The sequence below is a fragment of the Meleagris gallopavo genome, chromosome 19 (assembly GCF_905368555.1).
Source record: "Meleagris gallopavo chromosome 19, MGAL_WU_HG_1.1, whole genome shotgun sequence".
Taxonomy (NCBI): Eukaryota; Metazoa; Chordata; class Aves; order Galliformes; family Phasianidae; genus Meleagris; species Meleagris gallopavo.
Genome location: NC_139422.1, coordinates 2,266,959 through 2,292,426, shown reverse-complemented (window position 1 = coordinate 2,292,426; position 25,468 = coordinate 2,266,959). Strand labels below are relative to the sequence as shown.

General features: G+C 59.4%; 2 protein-coding genes across 3 annotated transcripts; one reads left to right on the top strand and one right to left on the bottom strand.

Moving 5' to 3' along the window:
* Nucleotides 1-2,904: 2,904 nt before the first annotated feature.
* NIBAN2 (niban apoptosis regulator 2) lies at nt 2,905-22,063 on the top strand. 2 transcript variants are annotated; one of them, XM_031556161.2, is made up of 14 exons: nt 2,905-2,938; nt 12,028-12,158; nt 14,239-14,367; nt 14,660-14,765; nt 15,008-15,175; nt 17,171-17,286; nt 17,360-17,464; nt 18,095-18,257; nt 18,507-18,694; nt 18,876-19,031; nt 19,158-19,274; nt 19,651-19,758; nt 19,850-19,961; nt 20,254-22,063. In XM_031556161.2, exons 1-14 carry the CDS (start codon nt 2,920-2,922, stop codon nt 21,291-21,293), a joined length of 2,658 nt encoding a protein of 885 aa, XP_031412021.1. In that variant the 5' UTR covers nt 2,905-2,919; the 3' UTR covers nt 21,294-22,063. The 2 variants fall into 2 exon arrangements, with proteins under 2 accessions (XP_031412021.1, XP_085095317.1); XM_085239191.1 differs by lacking the exon at nt 2,905-2,938 and adding an exon at nt 3,374-3,574.
* SLC31A2 (solute carrier family 31 member 2) lies at nt 22,036-25,408 on the bottom strand. The gene is made up of 4 exons (XM_010720798.4): nt 25,290-25,408; nt 23,290-23,356; nt 22,925-23,132; nt 22,036-22,716 (listed from the first exon to the last, which is right to left on the bottom strand). Exons 1-4 carry the CDS (start codon nt 25,293-25,295, stop codon nt 22,518-22,520), a joined length of 480 nt encoding a protein of 159 aa, XP_010719100.1. The 5' UTR covers nt 25,296-25,408; the 3' UTR covers nt 22,036-22,517.
* Nucleotides 25,409-25,468: the final 60 nt, after the last annotated feature.

The following is a 25,468-nucleotide window of genomic DNA, read 5'->3' as shown; positions in this document are numbered from 1 at the left end:
GCCCTGTTCCCATGCCCCATGCCCTGGTCCCCATGCCCTGGTCCCCATGCCCTATGCCCATGTCCCCTGCCCTGTGCCCATGCCGCATGCTCTGTCCCCATGCCTAGTCCTCATGCCCTGTGACTATGCCCTGTATTCTGTCTCCATGCTCTATCCCCATACCCTGCCCTCATGTTCTGTCCAATGCCCTGTGTCCATGCCCCATGCCCTGAACCCAAAGCCACTGTGGTGCCCACTCCCACATCCCACACCATGTTGGTGCCACACCGCTACCCATTTCCACACCCTACATCCTCTGCCCTATGCCCTGTGCCCAGATCCCATGCCCACGCTCAAGCAGCATGCTGTTACAGAGGGCTCTGAGCTGGGGGGGGGGAAGAAGGGGGGCCTCAGTCCTGCCCAGGATCCAGCCCTGAGTCAGCGCAAGCCGGAGGCGCAGCAGCCCTGATTCAGCACAGTTTAATCACGGCGTTATCTCACAGTGCTGCTCCAGCCCAATAAATCCTGCTGAGGCCAGAGGGATGCGGGGTGCCCCAGCCCACGGGACCTGTTCCCATAGCCAGGGACACAGCTGGGCAGAGCTCCCTGCAGCCTTATCAACACAGAGAAGTTGTATTGCGGCAATTACACGGCTGTTAATTATCGCACCAAGGCCAGTTGCTGTGCAGTGAGGAGTGAACAGCCCCCACAGCACAGCCTGGGAGGAAAAGGAAAAAACACAGAGCTTGTTTCTCATGTCTGAGAACGGGAAATCAATCTTTGCTGCACTGACAACCTCACCCTGCAACGTACTCCTGCGTGTAATGACTGCAATAACTCAGCACGTGGATTGCAATGCCAGTCCTGCAGGCTACAGGCTGCGTGAGGATCACAAGGGGAGGGCACAGAGGGGTTTGTCCCCATGGTGCTGAGCTGGGTGTCACACTGAGCAGATGTCACCCACGTGCTGAGGTCTCTGCTGGCTCAGGGACTCTCTCTCGGATGCTGGTGGTGAGCGTGTGGACCCAGCAGCTGTCTGGCACCAGAGTGCATTCATCTCCCAGGCTGCACTCAGAGGGAAATCCTTCATTCCCAAGCCAGCCTGTCCAACTGATAATTTAGGCAGCTCCAGACAGATAAGCATTATTTACATCTGTTTAGTGAGATGTAATTAGCTGCAATGATTGGGCTCTATCACGGTGCCATTTTTAAAAATGTCTCTAAGTGGAAGGAAAGGAGGGGAGGGGGGAGGGAGGGTACACATGGGACTGGGGGTTATGTGCATCATCCATCCCTCGGCTCCCCCAGGACACCCACCCCAAAAGTGCCCAACACAGAGCCTGGGGCTTCCCTGGCACACAGTGGGGCTGGACGTAAACACCATCCCCTGGAGCTCAATGGGGACAGGATGCGTGTCCTGGGGACATGTGGGGGACAGGCTGGTGACAGGCTGGGGATAGGTTGGAAATAGGTTGGAAATAGGAATAAGACACGCTGGGGACACATTGGGAACAAGGTGGGGACAGGCTGCATGGGCATCAGGGCTGTGTCTGCACATCTCACCCAGCCATCATAGGCTGGAGCTCAGCGCTTGGGTGCTCCCAGTGCTCCCCAGGCAGCTCTCTCCATCCCTTCCTTCTCAGGCACCAATGGGACCACGGGAGCAGAGGAAGCCCGGACCAGAAATGCGTGCAGGGATGATTTCCTCTGCAGACAGGAAAGCTCTGAGCAGGGCTTCAAGTGATGCCGCTGCCGAGCTTTGAGCCTCCAGACGCTTCCTGCGATGACAAAAGGCTTCCAGCTGAAGTTCCTTCATTTCAGCCCCAAAGGCTCTGCAGCAGAGCGTGTCCCTGCCACTGCTGTCCCCTATGGGGCTGCAGGGCTGGGCTTGTTCTCGGGTGGCTGTTGGAACACAGAAATGCCCTTTGTGTCTGAGCTGAGGCCTCCAGGCTCCGTCGATGCTCTATTTCTGCAGGCAGCAAACACAGCCTTCCTGTCTGCAAATCAACAATATCACTGCTTTCTATTCCCACCTTTCAATTCAATGGCTTTTTCCTATTTAAGAACCACGTCAGCGGGCGAAGGAGACAGGTAAGAGCTCAGTGCGCAGTGCTGGAGTGGTTACCTGCATTGATTTCTCACTTCACAGTGCTTCATACCACTTTTTGGTCTATTGGGCAGGACGCCATGTGCTCTGCTGCAGTTACATGGATTGCGCGCTGCATTTCCCATGAGATTTCAACATTACGGCCAATGAAATCAGCTGAAAGCAAGGACACTGGTGAGGGTAAAGCGCCCTTATGGGGCGTTTCAAAGGGAAAGAGGCAAGGCTCTGTTCCCCCGGCTGCCAACGCAAGCAGCGGGTGCCATTTAGGACTATGCTGGTGGCACGGCCGTGAGCATCCTCCCGTCCTGCACAGCCCGTGGTCGGCCCAGAGCTGCTATTTCGGGCCGGGTAAACAGGATACATGGTGCACAGCCACCTCCTCTCCTCCCGCTCCTCGTGGTTAAACAGGCAGGGAACAGCCGGAGCGCTACGCCTTGGCTTCCTCCTCTTCCTCCCCACGGCACAGCTGCCCGCTGGCTGCACCCAGAGCCGTGGGGTCCACGCACTCCTTCCCACGGCTGCACCGCGCGTCCAGCAGCGGGGATCCCGCACTGCTGCTTCCGCCTCCTGCTCCGGGAACGAGCGGCAACGCAGCGGCGTTGGAAGGAGGAGCTCCGCACCGCTTCCTCCGACTGCTTGCTTCCCATTGCGGTGTACAGCAGCCTGGGCCTGGGGCGCAGCGGTGCTCAGCTCCGCTGAGGTGTGCGGTGGCGTTTTGCTTGGCTGGTGGAGCGTAACCCATCCCAGATGCCCCAGTTTGATGTTTCCTCGGGTCTGGGCGCTGCTGGCACCTTTCTGGTCGCGCACCCGCGGCTGCAAAGCGTTTTGGAGCCATGCGTGCTCTGCACGGAGGTATGGAGGCTCTCTCCAAGCTCTGCACCCCCCCGCACACGCACACTTTGCACCGAGAGCACTTCCACGCCGAGCTGGGTGTGGGCGCGCAGGTAGAGCGCGTGTTGCAATCGCCCTCTGAAGCAATGTCAGAGCGGAGACCGCTGCCAACAGAGCTGGTTTGCTTGGCGCCAGGAGCCGCAGGAGCTGGCATAGAGCCGGCAGCGCTGGGGAGGGGAGAGAAGAGCGGGCGGGGGGAGGAGCGGGGGCACAGAGGTGCTCTTTGGGGATTAAAACCGAAGTGGTGCCCCCCTTCTCCCTCCCCGATCCTCCCTTCTCAACCTTCCTTAACCCTCCTCCAGCCCAGCCCATCCCATCCCCACCGCAGACGAAGGCGGAGTGCTGGGGGGGGGGGATGTTGGGGGCAGCGGGCGCGGCCGGGCGCGGAGCGGCGCAGAGCAGAGCAGAGGGAGTGTTCGGGGGCGGCTCCGCAGCGCCGTCGGAAGCGGGACCTCACCATGGGGCTGCGCTCCTCCTGAACACCGCGCTTTTCCCCACTGAACCCCCCCACCCCACCCCACCCCACCCCCCGGCCCGGCGCCATGGGCGATGTGCTCTCCTCTCACCTGGACGAGAGCCGCCGGCAGCACATCGCAGGTGAGAGCCCGAAACTCGAGGAGGGGAGGGAAGGAGGGTAAGGGAGGGGGGGGACCCCGCGTGTTGCCGCCCCCAGCCCTCCTCACCCCCTCCCCAAAACTTTTCTCCGACTTTTAAACTTTTCGCTTCTGCTCATTTCTGTATCGTTTATTCTTCCTCTGATTTATTTATCTGCTATTTTTCCCTGCCTCCCTCCACCCCCCCCCGCCCCGCATCCGAGCTACCCCTGCGTTCTGCCCCTCCCCGGCCCTTTGGGGTGGGTGTGCGGGTTGGGGGCTCTCCCTCCTCCCGGCTGAAAGGCGCAGTTGTACGCGGTGTTTGTGTTGGCCCCGCTCGGTGGGGAGGACGAGATGCTGGCAGCGCGGTTGTAAAAGGGGTTTTGCCGATGGTTGGGATCCCGAAAGAAACTTTCTGCTTCCTATTGGCGCTGTGGGGAGGCCTCCAGAGGAACTTTCTGCTCCCTGTTGTGGTCAGGGGGTTTCTCAGGGGCTTTGGGGCGGCCGGGATCAGGAGGGTGACAATGGGGTCATTGAGAGACCCTACAGCTGTGCAGTGGCTGATGGACGATGCCGGAGCCCCGACAAGCGTGGTTTTGTGTGGGGCTGCCTGCAGGGCTGTGTGTGACCCCCCAAAACAGGGTCACCCTCCCATCCCCCAGCACTGCCCTCGCCATAATCCAGCAAGGGCTCACTTCCATCACCACGGCTCAACCTCCGACCCCTTTGCTCCCAAACCTCTCCCCCCACAGAGCACCCCACGTGCTGCACCCCACGCAGCAGTGTGACTGCAGGGTCCCCCCATGCAGTGCCAGGCAGCAGCAGGGACGTGGCTCTCCCTTTCTGTCCCTACATTTCACTGCGTGATGGCCCCGAAGTGGGGAGCAGAGCCCACCCCGCCTGCCAGGCCCTGCGGCTGGCTCGCAGGAATGCTTACGTGGTATCTGGAGCAGCAGGACGCCAGCAGGTTTGCGAGCTTTGAAGCTGAGCCTGCAGTGAGCTGTGTGCGCATTGCACGGCTTTGGGATTGTGGACTTGGGGCTTCCCAGTGCGCCGTACCCCCAAAGCACGTCCCATGGCACCAAACCGTGTCCCTCTCTCAATCCCGAAGAGCACAGCCAAGGGATCCCACTGGGAACCTCTCTGCAGGGCTGCGCATGGGGTGTCTGCAAGACAAGTAGCAGCACTGGGGTGTTGCACTGTGGGATTCAGCCCGTGCTTGGAGGTCTGGGGGCTGCGGGTGATTTGCTGTGGGTCTGTGCACTGAGGTTTGGGGGTGGGCAGATACCTGCACTGAGACCCCCCTAGGAGGGCTGGAGCCTGCCTGCCGTCTGCTCCGTGCACCTTTGGGCTGGGCTGGGCGCTGGGTGGAAGGGCTGCGGGCTGGGAGGGGCGGCGGGCAGGCAGGCAGGCAGGCAGGCAGGCAGGCAAGGCACGACTTGCTGTCAGGCATGCAAAGCAATTGGCGGGGGAAACGCAGGGCTTTCCTGCTGGCACGGCTTGTTTGCTGCTTGCTGCACCGGCACCCAGAGCTGGGAGGGGGCAGTGGGGTGTGAGCCCTGCTGCAGGAACGGAGGCTCTGGGAACCCCACTGCTTTGCTGTGCTCCTGCAGCCCTGTTGCGCTGGGGATGGTGCAGGGTAGGCGTGCAGCAAGCGGTGGGGAGGGTTGTGAGAGCTGGGAGTAGATCCATCCCTGCTGCTGGGAGCACGGAGGGGCTCTGGGGGTCCTTGTGCTTAGGGTGCAGCTGGGCAGGGAGCAGCGGTGGCAGCAGGGCTGTGGTTACAGTGGGATGAGTTTTTGGCAGCTCCAGTCTTCCTCTCTGGGACCACAACGATGGGGGGCTGTGGTGATGGGAATGACTTCCTACTGCAACCCATCATCCCAGCCTGAGTCACCACACTTGTTTGTCAGCATCCTCTGGCTGCTTTCCTCCTCCTCTTCCTCCACTCTGTGGGTGGGGACCACCCTGCTCATGGGCTGGAGCAGGCGTCAATCCACTCTCTTTGTTCCAGTGTGCCCAGCACGGGCTCTGTGGCACAGGGTACACGAGGGTGGAGGGAGCAGCATGCCAGCAGGAAGGGATGTCACAGGGTGACCACAGGGTTCCGTGTCCCCAGCACAGAGATCTGATGGGCTTCTGCAAGAGGACCTTGGTGCCTCAGCAGCTCTGTGGGCTGGCAGGGAGCAGCTGGGTGCCCCGGCCTTGGCTTGCTTGAGCATGACACTTGGTCCTTTGCAATGGCTAAGGAACATCTCCAATCAGCACTATGCCAGACTGCTGGGGCTGAGCAGCCAGCAGCAATCACAGCCCCAGGATGCATCAGCTCTGCAGGTTGGGTGCTGAGCTCCCTGTAGATCCAGGGCAGTCGGGAGGTTTCTCATCCCAAAGTGTGTGTCTCCTTTCATCACTCAATAAATAACTCCCTTGGCATGCCAGGGCTGTGCACCAGGGGGATCGGCTAGTTCTGGCACGCTGGGGCTTACCTGCAGCCATCGTGTTGGAGCATGGGATGTGCTTGGAGCCAACGTGTCAGGGCACAGGGGAGCCCAGTGGGTCCCCTCCTGTGCAGGCAGCTGATGGGTGCCGTGCTGCCCCAGAACAGGAGGAGCTGAGCCTGGATCACAGCTGAGAGCTCCCCTTGGGTGTTCAGATCAGCCCCTGAGCACTGCAGTCAGCCACCCCTGGCTCCTGTTGCATTGCCCAAGCAAGAGAAGGCACAGCCAAGGGCTGGCTCTTCCCAAGCCTCTGCCTTCCTTCTGTCCCCACGTGGCTGCAGAGGTCCCAGCCATGGCTCTACAAAAGGAACCCCCTCCCATTCCCTACAGCATCCCAGGACCTGGCTGGTCCCCAGCTGTAGGATCCCAGCGTGGGGGAACCTCACTGCCTCGCATCTGCCCAGCTCGCCCCACACCTGAATGTCCCCGTGCTGTCCCATGGGAAAAGCCAACAGGAGGAAAGGCCGGAGCACGGCTGCTAACAGCGAGCATATTTCCTGCAGAGCTGCTCAAGGACGGAGCAGGAGGAAGGAGCAAAGCTCCACCTTTTCCCCCTTTGTAAAGGGAAAGGGCAGCAGCACTCAGTGCACGGTGGCAGAACTGGTGCCCATCCCTGTGCCCCGGAGCTGGGATCTCCCATGGGTGCTCTGCTATGTGGGTGCTCCAGCCCCAGCGTGGGGTATCCCCATCAGGGAACAGGAAACCCTCCAGCAGCAGGGGCAGAGCCGGGAACAAGCTCAGGACTGTTTTGTTCAAATACCTCTTTTTTTTTCCCTTTTCCTTTGACGTACATAAAAGTCTTTGTTTGGTCTCCTCCCCCGGTGCTGGATTGGGTTTCCCGCTGGCACTGGGAGCCTGCCAGCTCTAGCTCTTCTCCTTGGGGCTGGGAGGGAGGGTGGGTGGGCAAGAGGGGCCACCTGCTCGTGTAACCCCTGGAACCATCCTCTTCCTGCTGTCTGCGCGAGAGGCAAAGGAGCCCTGCAGACCCCAGGAGCCACTTGGCCCCACGGAGCTGACACATGGCTCCCAAGTGCCACCAGACACAGCGTGGGTGACCGCAGGGTGGCACAGCTGTGACTCAGCCGAGGGCAGTGGGCACAGCCTGGAGCTGCTGGAGCTCAGGGAGCAGTGGCACAATCGCTCTCAGCTGTAGGGTTGGGGTTTGGCTGTGCTGTGCAGAGCTGGGGTTGGACTCAGTGATGCTTCCCCAGCCCCGCAGAGGCCCCGAATGCTGTTTGATATTCAGATGCACATTCCTTCCATGCAGCTCCAGCACGCAGTCCCTGGTGCAGCAGCAGGAGGCAGGCAGCCACCCACCCCAGCAGTTCCCAGGCCACAGGGCCGTGCTTTGCTTGCTGTTTTGCTCTCTCCCCCGTGGATTTCGTGAGCTCCTCCCGCTCTGCAACGCACAGGTTTATTTGCTTTGGGCTGAGAGCACTGCTGGGAAACCACCGGCTGGGAGCGGCACTGGGAGGGGGCACAGCCCCATGGGGACACCGCCGTGGGGACAGAGGGCTGAAGGGATGCAAGCCCGTGTCCCCATGCGCTGTAACCCGTTGGGGTGGCTGTTGGGTGACCGCTGACTCTCATCCGTTGGCAGAGCCCAAACCAGCTCCCTGCTGAGCCCTGCGGGTTTCTGCCTGGTTTCCCTGCCCCGTCCCTCTCGCTCTTCAGAGCAGTGAGCCCAGGCTGAGGTCATGGGGCTGAGGTCACTGCTGGGGACACAATAGCACTGCTGTCCCACTTCCACCACCTGGGCTGATTAGTCTCTTTCATTTTTGTCCTCTCTTTCTTCTTTTTTTTTTCTTCTTCTTCTTTTTTTTTTTTTTTTTTTTTCCTTCCTTGAAGATATGATTTAACCCCAAGCTCCCTGGATGGTTTGAGGGCCGGTGATGCCATCCTCCCAGGGTTATCAGACTAGTGCTGCTGGGTGCAGCCCATTGATAGAGCGAACAAAAAGCTGGGGCAGGTCCTGCCAGCTGCCTCCGCCCTCTGTTTGTTCCCCAGCAGCTCCAGATAAACTTAATCTAAATCCTGATAATGCTGTGGGGCAGAGAGGGGCGACTGGGGAGGGGGAGAGTTCAGGTTGGCTGGGTGCCCCAGGGATGTGGGCACAGGGATGGAGCTGGGCAGGGGGTGCTGGGCTGGGGCTGTGTCAGGCTTATGAGCATTAGTTTGTGTTTTCTGGATGGAGATTGAGCTTGGAATTCCCAAAGCTCTGATCTGCAGGCTGGGGATTAGCCTGAATCCCAGTGCTGGATTATTGCAGCAGGGCAGTGAGGTGCCCTTGTGCTGCTGCTGGCACACCTGGCCCATTCTCTTCAGAACTCATTTTAGCCACCAGCCCATGCTGCCCCATGCCCAGCTCCATCAGAGCAGTGCAGTGACATGGCAGTGGGGCTCAATGTCCACAGGCTGTCCTCAGCCCACCCCCAAGCTCAGCAGCAGCAGCAGTTGCTCAGGGCTCACAGAGTGCTGCTGGGTTAAGATCCAACACACCGTGCACCCCATCTGTGCTGTGCTGGGCACCCCATCTCTGGTCGTGCCCCCCATCCCTATCGCGCTGTGCACCCTTAAGGATGCCCACGTAGCACTGGGATTTGGGGCATGCACGCATGTCAGGTGGGCTTGGACCAGGCAGTGATGGAGGACTGCTGGCACGGGGACAGGGGACATGGGCAGGAGGGCCTGCTGTCCCTTGGAGGGCTCAGAGCAGTGACATGCAGACAGGGCACCGTGGAGTTGCAGTGGGGACACAGTGGGGGCTGCCAGGGAACAGATGCCCAACAAGGGAGCCCTGCTGTTGGGTTGACTTTATCAGGAGGAAAGCAGCTGCCACCCATTTTTCTCCTCCCAGAGGAGCACACTGGATGGGTGGGGATGCATCCCCCTCCCCGTTTGCTGGTCATTGACCACCGTGGGGACAGTGCAGGGACACGCAGGCGGTGGCACAGTGCTGGGGCTTTCCTCAGCCTGCTGCTGACTCAGGCACTGCGGGCTCCGCCAGCCCAGGGCTGACTCAATGAGCCTTTTTATCCTTTATTTTTTAATTATTATTTCTTTTTTTACCCTGTGCCGGGAGGAAAATTCCTGCCCTTCAATGAGGCTTTGCTTGGGTGCCCCCTGCTCCGCTTTCTTCCTTGTGCAAAGCAAAGCCGGGGGGTGGGGGAGCGGGAGGGATTGGGATTTCCAGGGCAGCCCCCGATGTGGTTCAGTAGTGGGACTGGAGTGGGGGAGGACGTGATTCTTGGAGGATAGGATGCATCTGGCATGGGGTGCAGGGCTATGGGCTTACGAAACGGGATGTGGGCTGAGGGAGAGGTTGGGGCAGCGTTCCTGCTCGGATGTGTCAGCCCGTATGTGTGGGGGCAATGGCTGCGTCCATTTGGGACTGCTGGGGGACCCTACAAATCTTTGGGGCTCAGGCACAGCGCACTGCTCCCTCCCCATTGCTCCCAGAGTTGGGAGCTGAGTAAACCTGGAGCAACCCCATTGCATGCCCCACTCCTGGTAGAGGGAACACTGGCTGCGCCCAAGGACCTGCCTGGTCACCCTGTCCTCACCCCGTCCCTGCTGCCGTCCTGCTGTTGCTGCAGTCAGATCTGACCTCCCCACTGCCGGCCCCGCTGACTCTGCAGCCACGGCTATTTATGGTGTCACTCTCATTTTCACATGATTTCCAAGGGAATGAGGCACACGGGCTCTGGCCACGCACTGGTGCCTCGTGCATGGGGCTGGCACAGCGCTCAGCCCTTCCCCTTCCATCCCTTTTGCTTGGGGTGAGGAAGGAAAGTGCCTACAGTGCTGCACAGGGCGCTGCGTGCTGCAGGTGTTGCTGCACGGAAAGAAACGAAACTCAAAGGGCAAATGTGAAGTGCTGGAAGGGAGGGTATGGTGGAGTTGTGCTGGTGATGGCAGCAGGCAGCTCTCTTGGGGTCGGTCCATGCGTTGAGCTCTGGGATGCTGTGCACATTACACTGTGGCCAAACTGTGACCCCCCCCCTGTGAGCGAGGCAGGAGCTGCGCACACCCCTGGGAGTGCCAGCGTTGTGGGGCTGCCCCATGCATTGTGCCCCTGCCCCAGGCTGGCACCTGTCCCATCGTGACCGGTCCAAGCAAGGCTGGTTTCACCGAGATGAGCCCTGGCAGAATGCAGGAAGGGCAGAACTGAGCTCCATGCATGTGCTGCCATGGGGCACCCAGCATCGTGCCTGGCCTCGTGGCACCTTCTGTCTCACAGCTGTGCATCGCTGAGTGCTTTCACGCCTGCCGATGGATCCCCTTGAGCTCAGCCCTTAGGAGGTGACCCAGGGGCAAAGCAGTGCTGGATCCTCTGCTGAAGGCCCGGAGGACCCCGCTTGGGGCAGGGACTGCGTGCCATAGACTCCAGCACCCTCTGGGCCCCACCAGTGCACCCCATCTGGGGATGATGCAGCGCTGTTGGCGGCTTCACTGAGAGCCTTTTGTTTCACTATCTGCAAGTAATTGACTTTTGCTTTTCCATTTGCTTAAGACCGCTTAATTGGCCCCGCTGTTAATCAGAGAAGAATGAGTGACTAAGCCGTCTGGACAGCCGGGGGAGCAGGGACGCTTTTTTTCCCATGAACTGAAAGGAAATGAAACCTCAAAACGTCCCTCTAAATCTCAGCTGTCAACGTCGCCGCCCGGAGCTGCAGCCAAAATAATGCCGTTCTGCAGCCATGCACTGCAGAACCGCCTCATGAACATGGGCACAGCGTGGCTGCGCACCGGGTTGGTGCCAGGAGAAAAGGTCAAAAGTTGGGTGAGGAATTTCTCTCCTTGCCCAAACTGGCTGCTTGCTGTCAGAGGTGGTGCACGGTGCATCCTTGGTGCATCCTTCCATAGCGCCGGGGAGACGGAGCAGCTCGTTGCTGGCAGCCTCAGCTCTTCCCCCGTGACACATCCAGGGCAAAGTTGAGCAGAATTCAAACTGGAGGCCCTGTGCGCTCAAGGGAACTCTGAGAAAGCCATCCTTTTGCTGGCAATCTCTCCCCAAAATGCTTGATGCTTTGCAACGGGCTCTGTTGAGGAGGAGGCTCGGATGGGGTCTGGCAGGGTGCAGGGTGCTGCGTGGGGCCGGGCACCCATGGGGCGCACGTGGTGCAGGGTGCTGGTGCCAAGCGGCGCGGGTGGCACAAGGGTGGCTTTTGGGTGCTGTGCCAGCACCTGGTGACTCAGGCCGTGGGAGTCCCTCCGAACCTCCAGATTCCATCGTGCTGAAGTCAGGCAGGACGGGGGGTGTGATGGCAGGCAGGCTTCAGGGGGTGCAGGAGCTTTCTAAGCACCACGGTGTGTGTCTACACTTTGTGGGGTGGGAGGCACCGTTTGGGTTGTCCTTCCCTTTGCTGCGCGCTTGGCCCTGAGCGTCGTCTCCTGTGACATTCCTTATGGGGCTTTGCGGGTCCTGAGCATGGGGCTGGGGGGCTGCCCCATCTGCAGCCTCTTGGAGCGGCGGTGAAGGCGCAGCCCTTCCTGCGGGGCTGCAGTGGGATGGGTGCAGGGCTGCACAATGCACAGGAAGCGCCGTGGTGCCGGAATGGCCTTAATGTCAGGAATTTCCTGCCTGGGAGAGGAATCCACGGCACTAACGTGAAAAGCCAAAAAAAATATAATAATAATAATAAGACTTTGCTAAGCCTGGGCTGGGTGGGGAGGGCAGAGGGCAGCGGGCTCGGAGATGGTCCCATGCTGAACCCTGCTCCTCTGGGCACGAGGGCAGCATGGAGGTGTTGGCCGGGTGTGAAAATGCAAATGTGGCCAAATCTGTGCTGTGGGATGACAGATCTCAGCCTGTGGGGCTGCTCCCCGTGGGGCACAGAGGTGCTGGAGGCCCTGCAGCGACATGGCACTGGGGAGACGTCCCCAGGATGCACCCAGTGCTGTTGGTTGGGACTGCAGGGAGCGTGGGGTGCATCCTAACTCTGCTCTCCCTTTACAGAGAAGACTGGGAAGGTATTGGGGGAGTTCTCCCGCTGCTACAGGGAACAGTATGGGGTAGCACTCTTCAACAGCGTCCGCTATGAGATTGAAGGCAATGGGGGGCCGCAGGCACAGCTGCTGCACCGCAAGGTAAGAGCTCAGATTCACCTTCCTCCCTCTACGCTGGGCTGCCCCATAGGAATGGAGGCACTACGGGGCTGGGAGAGGAGTCCCGAGGAGAAGGTGATGGAGGGGGTCTGTAGCCCATGGGGGTCCCCTGAAGGCTTTCTGCTCTGCTCAGTGCAATGAGCACACCCAGCAGCTCGGTTGGACGTGGGTTTGGCTGCAGGCACTCCTTCCTGATATGGAGCTCCTGGGAACTGCTCATGCCCTATAAATCCCTGGGTGAGGCTGCAGCTGTAGGCCATGGCTGGGTTGTTCTGGACTGCCTTTGCTCTGCTGCTAGGTACAAGCCATGCTCTAGCACTAGGAAGGGGATGAAATCGTTCCTGAGCAACTCAGCCTGAAATGCTTCCATCACCCTACTTTAAGTGACATAAAGTAACCAGAAAACATTCCCAAAGCCCCTCTTAGGAAGCTGGCATCATTACAGCCTTTGGGGTGGAGCACTGGGCACAGGAGGGCAGGGTGTGCAGGATGGGCACACAGCCATGGGTGTTTGCAAAGTCACAGAACCGCAGAATACCTCGAGCAGGAGGAAGGGACTCACAGGGATCACTGGGTCCAATTCAATGGCAGAGGGACAGCTTACATGAGGACTGGAGCAGTGACACTCCTGGTGCGTCCTGTCTTGCTATGTCCCTGCCTGCCCGGGTGTGTCAAGCAAAATAAAGGTGTGGAGGGACGAGTTCCTGAGCAGGAACAGGGAGCCCAGTGTCCGCAGGGAGGAAATAATCGGGTCATCATTGTTTGGCTGATGCCTTCACCGGGTGGTGCCTCCTGAAGCAAGCCCAGGAATGTCTGAGAAGTGGCAACAGTATGAGGTCAGGGGCACGGTGCAGCACTGGGCCACAAAGTAGGACCAAATAGGACCAAGAAGGACCAAATAAGACCAAACAGGACCAAATAGGACCAAGCAGGACCAGGTAGGATGTTCTTCCTGCAAGAAGTCCCCTCTGCCTCTGCAGAGAGGCGTGCATGTCGGCATCTGGTTTGGTGACAAGCTATGGGAACAGCACCTGGTGCAGGCACACCTGCATGTGGGAGCAATGCAGGGACAGCCCCTGGGGCAGAGCAGGGCTGCTGCAAAGCTCTCATCCACCCCAGGAGTCCATCCCCGAGCATCCTCCTCCACGCTTTCCAGCCGCCTCCCTGCCCCTCCTTGCAATTTGTCACATTCCTGCATGTCCCAGATGTTTGCTGGGTGAGTCAGGCTCAGGGCTCTGGGGTGCAAGTCAGGTCCTTGCAATGGGCTGAGCCCTGTTGTTTGGGCTGCCCCTGAGCGATGCTGATGGGAATTGGTCTCACCTTGGCTCTGCTGGACTTTTGCTGTCCCCATCTCTCTCTCTTAGGGCAGTCACCCCCAGCTCAGTACCCAGCTGCTTCTCCCCATCTAGGTGTCTCTTTATTCCTTTGGGAAATGGGAAATGCTTTGGATGGGCAGTGGGGCTGTGCTGCAGGGCTGTCGGTCTGCTTGCTGAGCCAGCATGCTCCCGGTCCTCCTCAAAAGCAAAGCAGGTGCTGCTTGGTGAAGGAGTTCAGTGTTTGGGGGAGGAAACGAGGGGAGAAATGTCCATCATGAGAGTCATCCTGGGTGCACAGTGCGATGCCTGCAATGGCCACCACGGAGGGCGGAGTATGGAGAGCCAGTCGCCGGCTGCTCCCACTGTCAGGAGTGCTCTCAGCTCTTGTTTATATTCCTGGGGTCATAAAAATTCCTGGGTCACATTCTTGGCTGGCCTGTGGCTGGTGTCAGCGCAGCATGTGGGGGCTGCAGAGGCTGCTCAGCCCCGAGATGTGGGATGGCCTCATCCTACTCCATCCAGGCAGCCTGGGGCATTCCAGCACCATCCGGAGTTGGGCTACAGAGGATGGCCACCTCTGTGGTGAGGGCTGTGTGAGCATCCCCCGGAGCTCTGTTAGGGCTGTGCAGGTGGGACCCCCGCAGAACATCACCCAGAGGCACTATTTAGGCACCTGCCTTTGAAGGACAGTGGGTGGGTGCTCCCCATTGCCCCTTCCCATGTCACAGCACACCTCCTCCCTGCAGGTCCCTCTGGAGGACCACGTCATCTACTCGGGCAACCTCTTCCAGTACATCGAAGAGAACAAGAAGTGGAGGAACCGCTTCTGCGTGGTCCCACACAACTATGGGCTGGTGCTGTATGAGAACAAACTGGTGAGGATGGCTCCTTGCATGGGGCTGTCACCTGTGGGAGATCCTGCCCCTGTCCTCCCTCCGCCCCCCAACCTCCTTGGGGCTGACTTCCCTGCAAGGATGGACACCCTGTGACCATCGCTGATGTTTCCTGGTGGCCCTTGGTGTTTTCCAAGCTGCCCTTTGAGCTTTCCTTTCCCATCCATCCTGTTGGAGGAGGAAAAGACCCTTTCACCCATCTCCCTTGGACTCTTCCCATGCCATACCTATGCCCCACATCACCACCCTGTCCTGACCACCTCTTTCTGCTCAGGCTTATGAGAGAGAGCTGCCGCCCCGTGTGCTGATCAACAGTGCTGGCTACAAGGTGCTCACCTCAGTGGAGCAGTACCTGGAACTGGTGAACACCAGCCTGCCTGGTGAGTGGGGGAGGGGATTCTGGGGATCCCCCCTGATCCCCATGCTGCCCAGCATCCCGTGGGGATAGATGGGAAGGGGTGGTTTTGTGGTGTGTGGTTACAACCCCAGGTAGAGCCTCCACTGGGATGCTCTGCTCCTCATAAGCCCCTGGGATGCAGATGGGGACCAGCAGACGCCCCCCACCTGCGCAGCATCCCTTGTCCCTATTCCTCTGCCCTTCAGCGCATCCTTCCCCCCGCAGGCATCACCCCCAAATCGGGGAACACCCCCATCCTGAAGTGCCCCACGGATTTCCCCCTCATCCTCTGGCACCCCTACGCCCGGCACTATTATTTCTGCCTGATGACTGGTAAGGAGCAGGAGAAGTGGGGAGCGGTGTTCCAGGACTGCGTGCGGCACTGCAACAACGGTGAGCGGGGGGCACCTCGGTGGGGAGAGCATTGTGGAGTTCTGGGAGCCCCACGGAGCTCTTTGTTGACCTACAGGGGAAGATATGGGGATGAAGAGGTGGGAATAGGCCAGCAGTGAAGGTGGGCACAAGGGTCTCCATCCTATGCCCCTGAGCAGCGTGATGGCAGTGCCTGCCTGCAGCCAGCTGGACGCCGGCGTGGGGAGCCCTAATGACTATTTACCACCCCAAGGCAGAAAATATTCAGTAATTAAAGTCATTCAAACTGCAGGCAGCCACCATCCTGCTCTCTCTCCCTCTTCCTCCCACCCTCTTTGGGGCTTGGGCTGTGTGCGGACAGGACCAGCCTCCCACGGCCCCGATACTGTGTCAGGAGAACATGATTTTCCTGCTAAGCATACCCAGGCACTCCTGGGGTGAGACAGCATCCTAGGGAGGAGGTGCTGGCCCTGCAGCATACTGCAAAGCAAAGAGCAATGCTGCCTGCTCTGCTGTGTGCCTTTCCCTCCTGGGTGCTGCCCGCAGCCCCATTTTTAGGGGGCAGAGCAATGGAGTTGGGCAATAATCTGTGCTGTGCGCTGGGTCCTCTCCTCCTCCTCTGCAGTGGCGCAGAGATGGGCACAGCCCCAGGAACAGATCTGCTCGGGTGGATTTCTCCATTTGTGCAGGCTGTTTTTCTTTGTGAGACGTTCTTTCCCTTCCCAGCTCCAGATTTCTGCCCGCTGCTGTTCTTGCTGTTTCAGATACTGTTTCAAATCCAATGAAAGATCTTTTGTTGCTGTTGAGCAACTTTTTTTTTTTTTTTTTTCCAAATTAGAGGCCCTGTGTCTGCCTCCAGCTGTAAATAGTGTGGGAATTTTCACCTCCTTTTACAAGTCCCTGGTTTTGAAACACCAGCTGTTCCCTAAGGACTGGGGATGAGCTATGGGACTCCTCACACAGCGTATCCAGCTGGGTCACCCCCTGCCCTATGCACCTATGGGACCTCTGCCCATGCTGCATTGGGCGCAGCATCATTCCCTGGTGCCTGACACCTCACTATGTGGCACTGTCACCAGGGGAACATTGCCAAGAGAGCTGGGGAGCAGCAGCCAGACCCCTGAGGAGGGACTGAGGGTGACATCCATGGCCCCTTAGCCACAGCCGTAGCCCCGTGCTGTGGTGAATCACAGTGCTGACATCCCAGGGGTAGCAGAACCAGCTGGAGCACGCTGTGCCTCCTCGTGACTCATCCCCACTTTCCTCTTCCTCCTAGGATGTGCTGTGTCTCAGGGACCCCTTCCTCCAGCCCCTCCCAGGCAGCCCAGAGCCCCCTGCACCGTGGGAGCTTGCAGAGTCTTTAAGACTGACTCCATGCACCAGTGGGGCTTGCAGAGCTCTCCCAGTCCTGCTCAGCCCCTGCTCCAGCTGTGCCACTGGGGCTTTGCAGGACCATTGTGCTCCACTGGGACTTGCTGAGTCCTCATGGACTATTGGGGCACACCAATGACTCTTCTGACTGTGGCATCTGGGATTGCTGAGTCAGCGGTTCCCCATTCATCACTGGGGCATCCTGAGCCCCCCGTCTTGCTGTGCCCTGCTCCTGCTGTGCTTCAGGGCTTGCTGAACACACACAGGTTCCCGTGCAGCATTGGGGCACACTGAGACCCCAGTCCTCCCGTGCCACTGAAGCTCACCAAACTGCTGGGCTCACCATGCACCATTCAGTGCTCACTGAGGCCCTGGGTCTACCGAGCTGTTTTCTCTTGACTGCTCTCCTGCCCTCCCCTTTTCCTCCTGGATGCTCTCCCGCCCTGTGTCCCGTTCAGGGGGGTCTGCCTATGGGAGCTCCCCAACCCCTCCTGTGCATGGGACAGCATTAGGGACAGGGTCCCCCCTATCCCCAGGCACTGTGCAATGGCCCTGCAGACACGGGGAGCCCCTGTGACATGCAGGCTGGGGTTGTGCCATTACCCACCTCCCAATCCTAATGCTCACTCATCCCCTCCCCATCAGGGATCTCGGAGGACTCCAAAGTAGAGGCCCCAGCCTTCACTGACGCCGTCCGCATGTACCGCCAGTCCAAGGAGCAGTACGGCACCTGGGACATGCTGTGCGGCAACCAGACCCAGGTGAGGGCTGGCCCAGGGGCTGTGTGGGGCCGGGGTAGGGTTGGGCAAGGACCCCCATCGCCTCCTTTTGCAGATCCTGAGCAACCTGGTGATGGAGGAGCTGCTGCCGGAGCTGCGGAACGCCATCGGCCCGCGGCTGAAGGGCAAAACGCAGGAGCGCCAGCGGACCTGGATCCAGGTGCGGGGTGGTGGAAGTGGGGACATCAGTGCTGATCCCCCTGCTTGGGCCGCTCCCACTTTGGGGCATGTCCCATCTCACAGGCTGGGTTGCCTCATGGCTTCCTATTGGTGTCACTCTGCCCAGGACCTTGTTGTCCCTGCTGCAGCCAGCCCTGCCCAGCGCTTTGCTTCTGAGAATGGGGGAAGCCAAGTGGAGGAAGCCCAGCCCACGAGCACAGCCCATCCAGCTATATTTAGTGAGCCATTTTTAGGGTAGCGGAGGCTAAATCCAGCCCCAGCCCTTGCCAGAAAACAGAGCACTCTTCAGAACTGCCTGTTGCAGCCTTCATAGTTGCCACCAAGCTCATAATGTGCAGCCTAAAAATGCTCAAATCTTGCTTTTTTTTTTTTTTCCAGTGGCTGCGGTCTCTACGGCACAGCCCAGAGTTAGTGCTGCAAAACTGGGAGGAGGGAGGGAGGGGAGGAACTGCTCTGCCGCCTGCTGGTCCCAAAATCACAGCATCAGGCTGCACTGTGGGCTCCAGCAGTCCAATGGAGCTCATGGGTCTCGCCCATTTCCTAAGTTTGTGGACATCCTACAGGCTTGTGACCATCAGGGGCCTCCTGTCACCCTCTTCTCCCTTCCCAGATCTCGGATGCCGTCTATAGGATGGTCTACGAGCAAACTAAGGCACAGTATGATGCCCTGGTGGCCAAGTGTGAGCTGGAGCGGCCCCAGATGGAGAGCAGCATCCGGACTGACATGGACCAAATCATCACCTCCAAGGAGCACCTGGCCAGCAAGATCCGAGGTAGAGCCCCGTGGGGAGAGGGCACAGATGGGGGACAAGTTGGGCATTGAGCCCAAAGCAAGGCAGTGGGACAGGAATGGGTTCAATGCAGGCTGAGGGCCACCTTCAAGAACCCCTTCTGTTGCCCCATGGGTCTGAGAGATTTCTGGAGGGATTTGTGGAAAGAAGCATCCTCTCTCCCAGGCTGGGGTTAGGAGGAGCTGGAAGGGCAGAGCAGCCTTGCCATGCTCCCCGCTGCTCTCCGCCCAGCCTTCGTCCTCCCCAAAGCGGAGATCTGTGTCCGTAACCACGTCCAGCCCTACATCTCCTCCATCCTGGAGGCCTTGATGACCCCGACGAGCCAGGGCTTCGCCGAGGTGCGGGAGGTCTTCTTCAAGGAGGTGACGGACATGAACATGAACATCGTCAATGAGGGCGGCCTGGAGAAGCTGGTGGAGGTGAGCTCTGAGCCGGGCAGGGTGGAGGCTGGAGGTGACGTGGCCAATCCCATTGCCATACCCAGAAGGGACAGAACTGGGGAACCACAAGCTGGGAAGACACCTGGGGACGGAGCCCTTGTAGAGGTGTGGGCTGTGGGGTGGCACGTCCCAGCCCTGCTGAGCTCAGCTCTGTCCCCAGTACATGGAGAAGCTGTCCCACCTGGCCTTTCACCCGGTGAAGATGCAGTCGTGCTACGAGAAGATGGAGCAGCTGAAGCTGGAGGGCCTCCAGCAGCGCTTCGACGTCTCCAGCACGTCTGTCTTCAAGCAGAGGGCCCAGATCCACATGCGACAGGTAGGATAACCATTCCCTGCCTTCATCCCCGTATCTGCCCAAGGCAGAGCTGCTGGAGTGTGGGGACAGATCCAGCCCAGCCCCTTTGGTCCCCCACTGCCACTGACCTCTTGGCTCTTGTCACAGCAAATGGATGATGCCTTGTACACCTTTGAGACGCTGCTCCACCAGGAGCTGGGGAAGCTTCAGGGCAAGGATGAGCTCTGCAAGTCCATCCAGCGCATCCTCGAGAGGGTGCTCAAGGTAAGGGCTGGGGCTGCTCCTATGCCCTGTGAGGAGGACAGCAAGGACCCTCATAGCGTATGCCAAAAGTTTTTTGGCAAGTGCTTCTTGCTTTTTGAGACTTTCATGTCTCTTGCTGAGATCTGGGGCAAGTGAGTGAGGGAGGAGGTGGAGGACCCAGACCCATTGAAGGCACGCATGGGTCCACAGGAAAGCCACTCGGGGTTCGGAGTGGCCCAAACCCTTCTGCAGAAAGTGGTTACCGAGGATGCGAGGGACAAGGGAACCCATTCAGCCCCATGCAAATGGATTGGGAACCCAAATGTATGGGCTGTGCCTGTGCCACCATGCAGCCCTCATGGGCGCTGACCCATGGCCACTCTCACCTGCCCCACAGAAATATGATTACGACAGCAGCACGGTGCGGAAGAAGTTCTTCAGGGAGGCCCTGCTGCAGATCACCATCCCCTTCCTGCTGAAGAAGCTGGCACCCACCTGCAAGGGGGTAAGCTCATGGGAAGGCCTCTCTGTGGAGGTTCAGCATCCCTGGGGATGGGGAGCTCCTGCATCCCACCCTGATCCCTCCCCTCTGGCAGGAGCTAGCCAAGTTCCAGGAGCTCATCTTCGAGGACTTTGCCAGCTTCATCCTGGTGGAGAACACATATGAGGAGGTCGTGCTGCAGTCTGTGATGAAGGACATCATGCAAGGTAGGGGGCTCTGGGATCTCCAGCTGCCTGGGAGGGTGCTGGATGGGGAGGCCCCTCATGTATGCAAGGGCTTAGCAGCATGGGAAGCATCTAGGGGGTCCAACTGGGTGCTGGGATCCATAGAAGGAAGATCCACAGAATGCTGGGGCTTGTAGAAGGAAGGAGTGACCCCATGCAAGGAGCTGAGGTTCATGGATGACCCTGTGCAGGGTGCTATATGAGGAAGGGTGGCCCCATCCAGGGTGCAGGGTGCCGGTGCCACCCTATCTGATATCTCTCTCGGTGCCACCAGCCGTGAAGGAGGCAGCCGTGCAGCGGAAGCACAACCTGTACCGTGACAGCATGGTGATGCACAACAGCGATCCCAACCTGCACCTGCTGGGCGAGGGCACCCCCATCGACTGGGGCGAGGAGCACGGCGGGCAGCCTGAGGCTGAGCCGGCTGCTGACAAGCGCCGCAGGGCCAAGCAGGTGGTGTCGGTGATCCAGGACGACGAGGGGGCCCTGCCCTATGAGATGGGTGCCGAGATGCTGATGTCCCCCAGCTCGCCGGAGCCGCCAGAGCCCAGGGTGCCACCGAGATCCCCGGATGGGGTGGTGGAGATCCGGGAGGCGCTGGCCAAGGAGAGCATTGAGGTGCTCACAGAGGAGCGGCTGACGAACGGTACCCACAGCACGCAGGACAGCGGTGCCACCAAGGAGGTGGTGGTGGCAGAGGGGGCTGCACCAGGTGATGTCCCCACGAAGGGTCCGGCCGGTGATGGGAATGGAGTGCGGCGTGCGGCACCGGCAGCACCCACATCTGGAGCCAAGGTCTCGTCAGAGGATGGGGTGCGCCGTGCTCCAGCAGCACCACCTGCACCTGAAGCTGAGAGCACAGCAAGGGATGAGGTGCAGCATGCCATGCCTGCATCACCCACAACTGGAGCTGAGGTCCTGTCACAGGATGGGCTGCACCGTGCTGCGCCTGCATCACCTGTATCTGGAGCTGAGGTCACTTCTGGAGCTGAGATCCCATCTGGAGATAAGGTGCCTCGTGCCACATCTGCATCGCCTGCACCCAGAGCTGATGTCCCACCCAGCGATAAGGTGCACCATGGTGTGCCAGCATCACCTGCACCCAGAGCTGAAATCCCACCAGGAGATGAGGTGCATCGTGCCACACCAGCATCCCCTGCACCCAGAGCCGAGGTCCCACTGCCGCCTGCTGGGACCACCTGCCAGCGCAGTGACAAGGAGACGGGTGAGGAGGTGGCCCTCCCAGTGGCATGCAGCCCCCCAGAGCTTGCGGGCACGACGGAAAGCATTGAGGGGATGCAGACTGAGTTCTAGCCCCATTCCTGCTGCAGACTGGCCCTGGTAACACCGGGGATGGGGACTGGGACCAGGGAGGGGATGGGGAACACCTAACTGGGAGGAGCCCCGCGTGGTCCTGCTAGGTGAGGCTGGGGGTACCCTGGATTGGCACAGGGCACCCGCTGCACTCTGCTCTGTCCTTCTTCTGCCTTATTTCCTTCTTTTCTACTGGAGAGATGCTTTACCCACCTGGGGCTGCAGGATGCTCCCATTGCCATCCCCATGCTCACAGCCATGGGGTGCTCCTGGGCATCCTCTGCAACCGTTGAGAGAAGGTGGAAAACATATCCATGAGGGTTGGGGTGCACAGCACTGCGTGGCGTTTGGTCCTGAGGGGTGCACCCCACCTTGCTGGCAGCACCCCCTGCCATCACACCAGCAGTGATGGGGCACAGCCCTGGGGCTTCAGCATAGGTCTGAGGGTCCGACACAGGGCTCTGGGTAGGGATGCACTAAAAGCACTGGAGAGATGGTTGGGGCTGAGGTGTCTGCATGTACATGTGTGTGCACACCTACAGCCCCTCCACAGCTCACCTCGACCCCGCTGTAGGTTTGGTGCCGCTGTTTCTGCTGCTGCAGGGGGTGCCCAGCCCAAACCACTGGGGGAGGCCCCCCCGAAGTGCCTTGCTTTGGGAACTTCAGACCTGTCTCTTCCAAGATATTTTATTAAGAATGTTATACAAATGTTTTAAAATATATATATGCTTATAATAATTAATAAAAGAGAAAAAAAGCTTTATTTAAAACCAGAGGAGAGCATCCTTACTCCTAAACCTTGCTGCGAGCCGGGGCTCCCTTTGCTCTGCAGCACGCAGCAGCCAAGAGCTGAGTGATGCGATGGTTTCATTGCCATGGGCATCCCAGCAGCAGCACCCCCTGACTCTAACCCTAAAGTGCTAAAAAAGAGGTGCACGAGGCAGAACCCTGCACCCACAAGGCACAGAGTGAGGGGCATGAGCAGGGCTGAGTCCTGCCCAGCACACACCTGGAGCATCCCAGTGCCCCCCAGCAGCCATCAACCCCATCCCACAGCTATAAAGCTCCCTGAGAGCACAAGGATGGCCGCAGCAGTGGCAGAGCAGGGGACAGTCCCAGAGCCAGCCCCGTCCTGCCAGCACTGCTCATCCCAGCACTGCATCCTTGGGGCTCTGCATCCTGCACGGCACAGGGACAAGGACAGAGCCAGCAGAAGTGACAGTGCTACTGGATGGGATGAGAGGTGACAGCCCCGTTGCCCACCCAGAGCAGTGGGTACACCACAAAGTAGCCGATGGCAGAGCCTGCAACCACCCCAAGGAAGATCCATGCATTGTAGGACATGACGGCCAGCATCAGCGTGTAGCCCACCACCACCTGAACCACATGGAGCAAGGTCTGGCCCATATGGTACCGGAACCACCTATGGGGAAAGAGAGGCCATCAGCACGGGAACAGCACAGGTATCACCACCATGGGTGATCAGGATTTGGGCAGTGCTTTGCAGCTGCAATAGCGGGGCAAACACAAACCTGGCTCTGAATGAATGGGGAAGGGATCACAGAGAGGGTGAAGGTGGTCCTTCTTTCCACTCCCATCTCCCCGCCCTCCCACCACCCCCAGCCCCATACCTGCCCTGCACGGCCTCATGCTCCTGGACACAGCTGTCCTCACTGTCCCCACCACCACCATCCCCCTCATTGGGGCCCAGCAGCGTGTCCTGGCTGAGGCTGGGGGGCACGGCCAGCAGTGCCCGCTGCAGCACTCTGGCTTTGCCCATCTTCACCACTTCATACAGCACAGAGAGCAGCAGGATCACCAGCACAGACAGCACCAGCCCTGCAGAAAGATAACCCCAACGTCACCAGCAGCAGTGCTCTTTTCCCAAAAAAGAACAGCTTGCACTCAGCTGAGCAAATCGTTTTCAGCAGGGAGAATGGAAATGCTCCCTATCTGCAGGGATGGAGGGGTTTGTTCATTTGGGGGCACAGCTTACCTGTGGGGCTGTGCACGCTCCAGAAGTCAAAGAGCAGCACCAGCCTATCTGAGAAGAAGAAGGTCATCTGCAAAGGAGACAAGAAAGCATTCAGGACCATCCCCTCCTGTGCATTTGAAGGCAAAGCCATGCTGGCAGAGCTCCCAGGGAGCAGTGTGACAGCCGTCCCACGTGGCTGGGTGACATCAGTAGGAAATCCCACTGTGCTGGCAATCACTTCGGGTTTGGCCAAATGCTACAAGTTCTGTCCAGTTCCCAAAACAGGAAGGGGAACTGCAGCTGCAAATCACAGGCATGCAATGCAGGCTTGGCATGCAATGCTGCTAAGGGAAGCCCTGACCTACTCCTGTCTCAGACACCCAGCCATGTCCCACCGCCCTGCATGCACAGCCAGGACTCCAGAGGTGAGAGTTGATGACACCAGCTGCTGGGAGCCTGCAGCAAAACTGGCGTAACAGCAGCACCTGGGATCCCACTGTGCTCCTCTGCCTCCCACGGGCTTCTCTTGCCTTGCCTTGCCTTGCCTTGCCTTGGCAGGCTGCTCAAGGTGCACCCACAGATGCCAGATGTTCTCTGTCCAAATGGAAATGACCTGTTCCCTTCCACGAGCACCGCCCCACATCTGCAGCCTCTGCACCCTGTGGTGGGGGTCTGTGTTCTGGGGATGGTTGGAAAGGGGTATCACAGCCACCCCATGTCAGCACCTCCAGCTCAGAACATCCCTGCAGGGTTTGCTTTTAACCTGTGACTAAATCCCATTTGGGGCCATTTCGCAGTGGAGCAGAGGATCCAGAGAGCTTTATCACGCTGAAATAGGAGAAGGAGCCTCTAGCCCACGGCTCTTCCCTAATGAAACCACCTCCAGAGCTGAGGTCACCGCTGCCAGTTCTTCTTTCTTCGCCACAGCCACACACTCCAGGTTTTCCTCCTCCATGCAGGAGCTCAAAGCACCCAAGATGTCCCCAACCATCCCCAGCTGTCCCCCTCTGCTCAGCCCCAACCTGGCCCATCCGCGGTCACGTTTTGGGACCAGCTTTGGCCAGGAATCCCATCCCATAAGCAGAGGCACCCGTGCTGCAGCCAGGCTCTAATTACACACTCCGTCCACTCATTACCAAAGCACATTAGGACATGTAATTGCCTTATGCTTTTAAGCTTCCTTTGGCAACAGATTTATGATAATTAGCCGTCAAATGAAACTACTTCTACTTTGCACACCTCAACTACCAGGCTGGGCAGAGAGGAGGCAATGCTACTTTGGGGGCACAGGAACAGAAGCGACGTGCAGAAGGTCTCCACGCTGCTGCCTGCGAGCTGCTGCTCTGTATCACTGAGTACCCAAGTGTGTTTATGGGGCTGATAGGATGCTCCTCGGGCCGGCAGCCACAAACACAACATCTGAGCACAGGGTGATGGCACACCCATGCAGCGATGGCAGCCCCGGCTGTGAGTTTCTGCTGTGAGCGCTGCGTGGGCACGGGGTGGGGACGACGAGTTTGGGGCGAGCGGGTTTTGCAACCTTGTCGTAGTCATAAACACAAAGCACGGGGCTGAAAGGGGAAGCGGGGCAAAGCCTTGCGGGAAGACGTGCAGCGCTGCAGGGAGAAATGATCGGGAGGAGATGAGCGTGGAAAGGGGTTGGGGAGGTCGGGAAGGAGCGGGATGCGGCCGTGTTGAGGGGTCCGGCACGCGTCCAGCCCCGAGGGAAGGGATGCGCTGCATCGCCCGACAGGGTGGGCGGACAGAGCTGGGCGGAGGGGGGGAGCGGAGAGCTGCGGGAGTGCGGACGCGGCGAGGGGTGGCACGGCACGGCACGGCACGGCATAGCACGGCATAGCACGGCATAGCACGGCATAGCACGGCATGGCACGGCGTAGCACGGCATAGCACGGCATAGCACGGCATAGCACGGCATAGCACGGCGTAGCACGGCATAGCACGGCATAGCACGGTGTAGTATGGCACAGCTCAGCACAGTGCGGCCCCGGCAGCAGCCTCACCTCCATGGCGGCGGTGCAGAGCGCAGCCCGTCCCGTCCCGTCCCGTCCCGTCCCGTCCCGTCCCGGCTCGGCTCGGCTCGGCTCAGCACGGCGCTGCCGAGTGACGCGTGGTGCGGGGTATTTCGGGAGTTGTAGTGCGGCTGCGGGACCGCCCCGTGCTGTGCCATGCCGTGCCGTGC

Coding starts and splice junctions, on each gene's coding strand:
- SLC31A2 (XM_010720798.4), bottom strand. Junction 23,133..23,289: donor GAGCGTGCACAGCCCCACAG/GTAAGCTGTGCC, acceptor ATCTTTCTGCAG/GGCTGGTGCTGTCTGTGCTG. Junction 22,717..22,924: donor CATGAGGCCGTGCAGGGCAG/GTATGGGGCTGG, acceptor CTTTCCCCATAG/GTGGTTCCGGTACCATATGG.
- NIBAN2 (XM_085239191.1), top strand. CDS start 3,520: ATGGGCGATGTGCTCTCCTCTCACCTGGACGAGAGCCGCCGGCAGCAC. Junction 19,275..19,650: donor TCCTCGAGAGGGTGCTCAAG/GTAAGGGCTGGG, acceptor CCTGCCCCACAG/AAATATGATTACGACAGCAG. Junction 19,962..20,253: donor GATGAAGGACATCATGCAAG/GTAGGGGGCTCT, acceptor CGGTGCCACCAG/CCGTGAAGGAGGCAGCCGTG.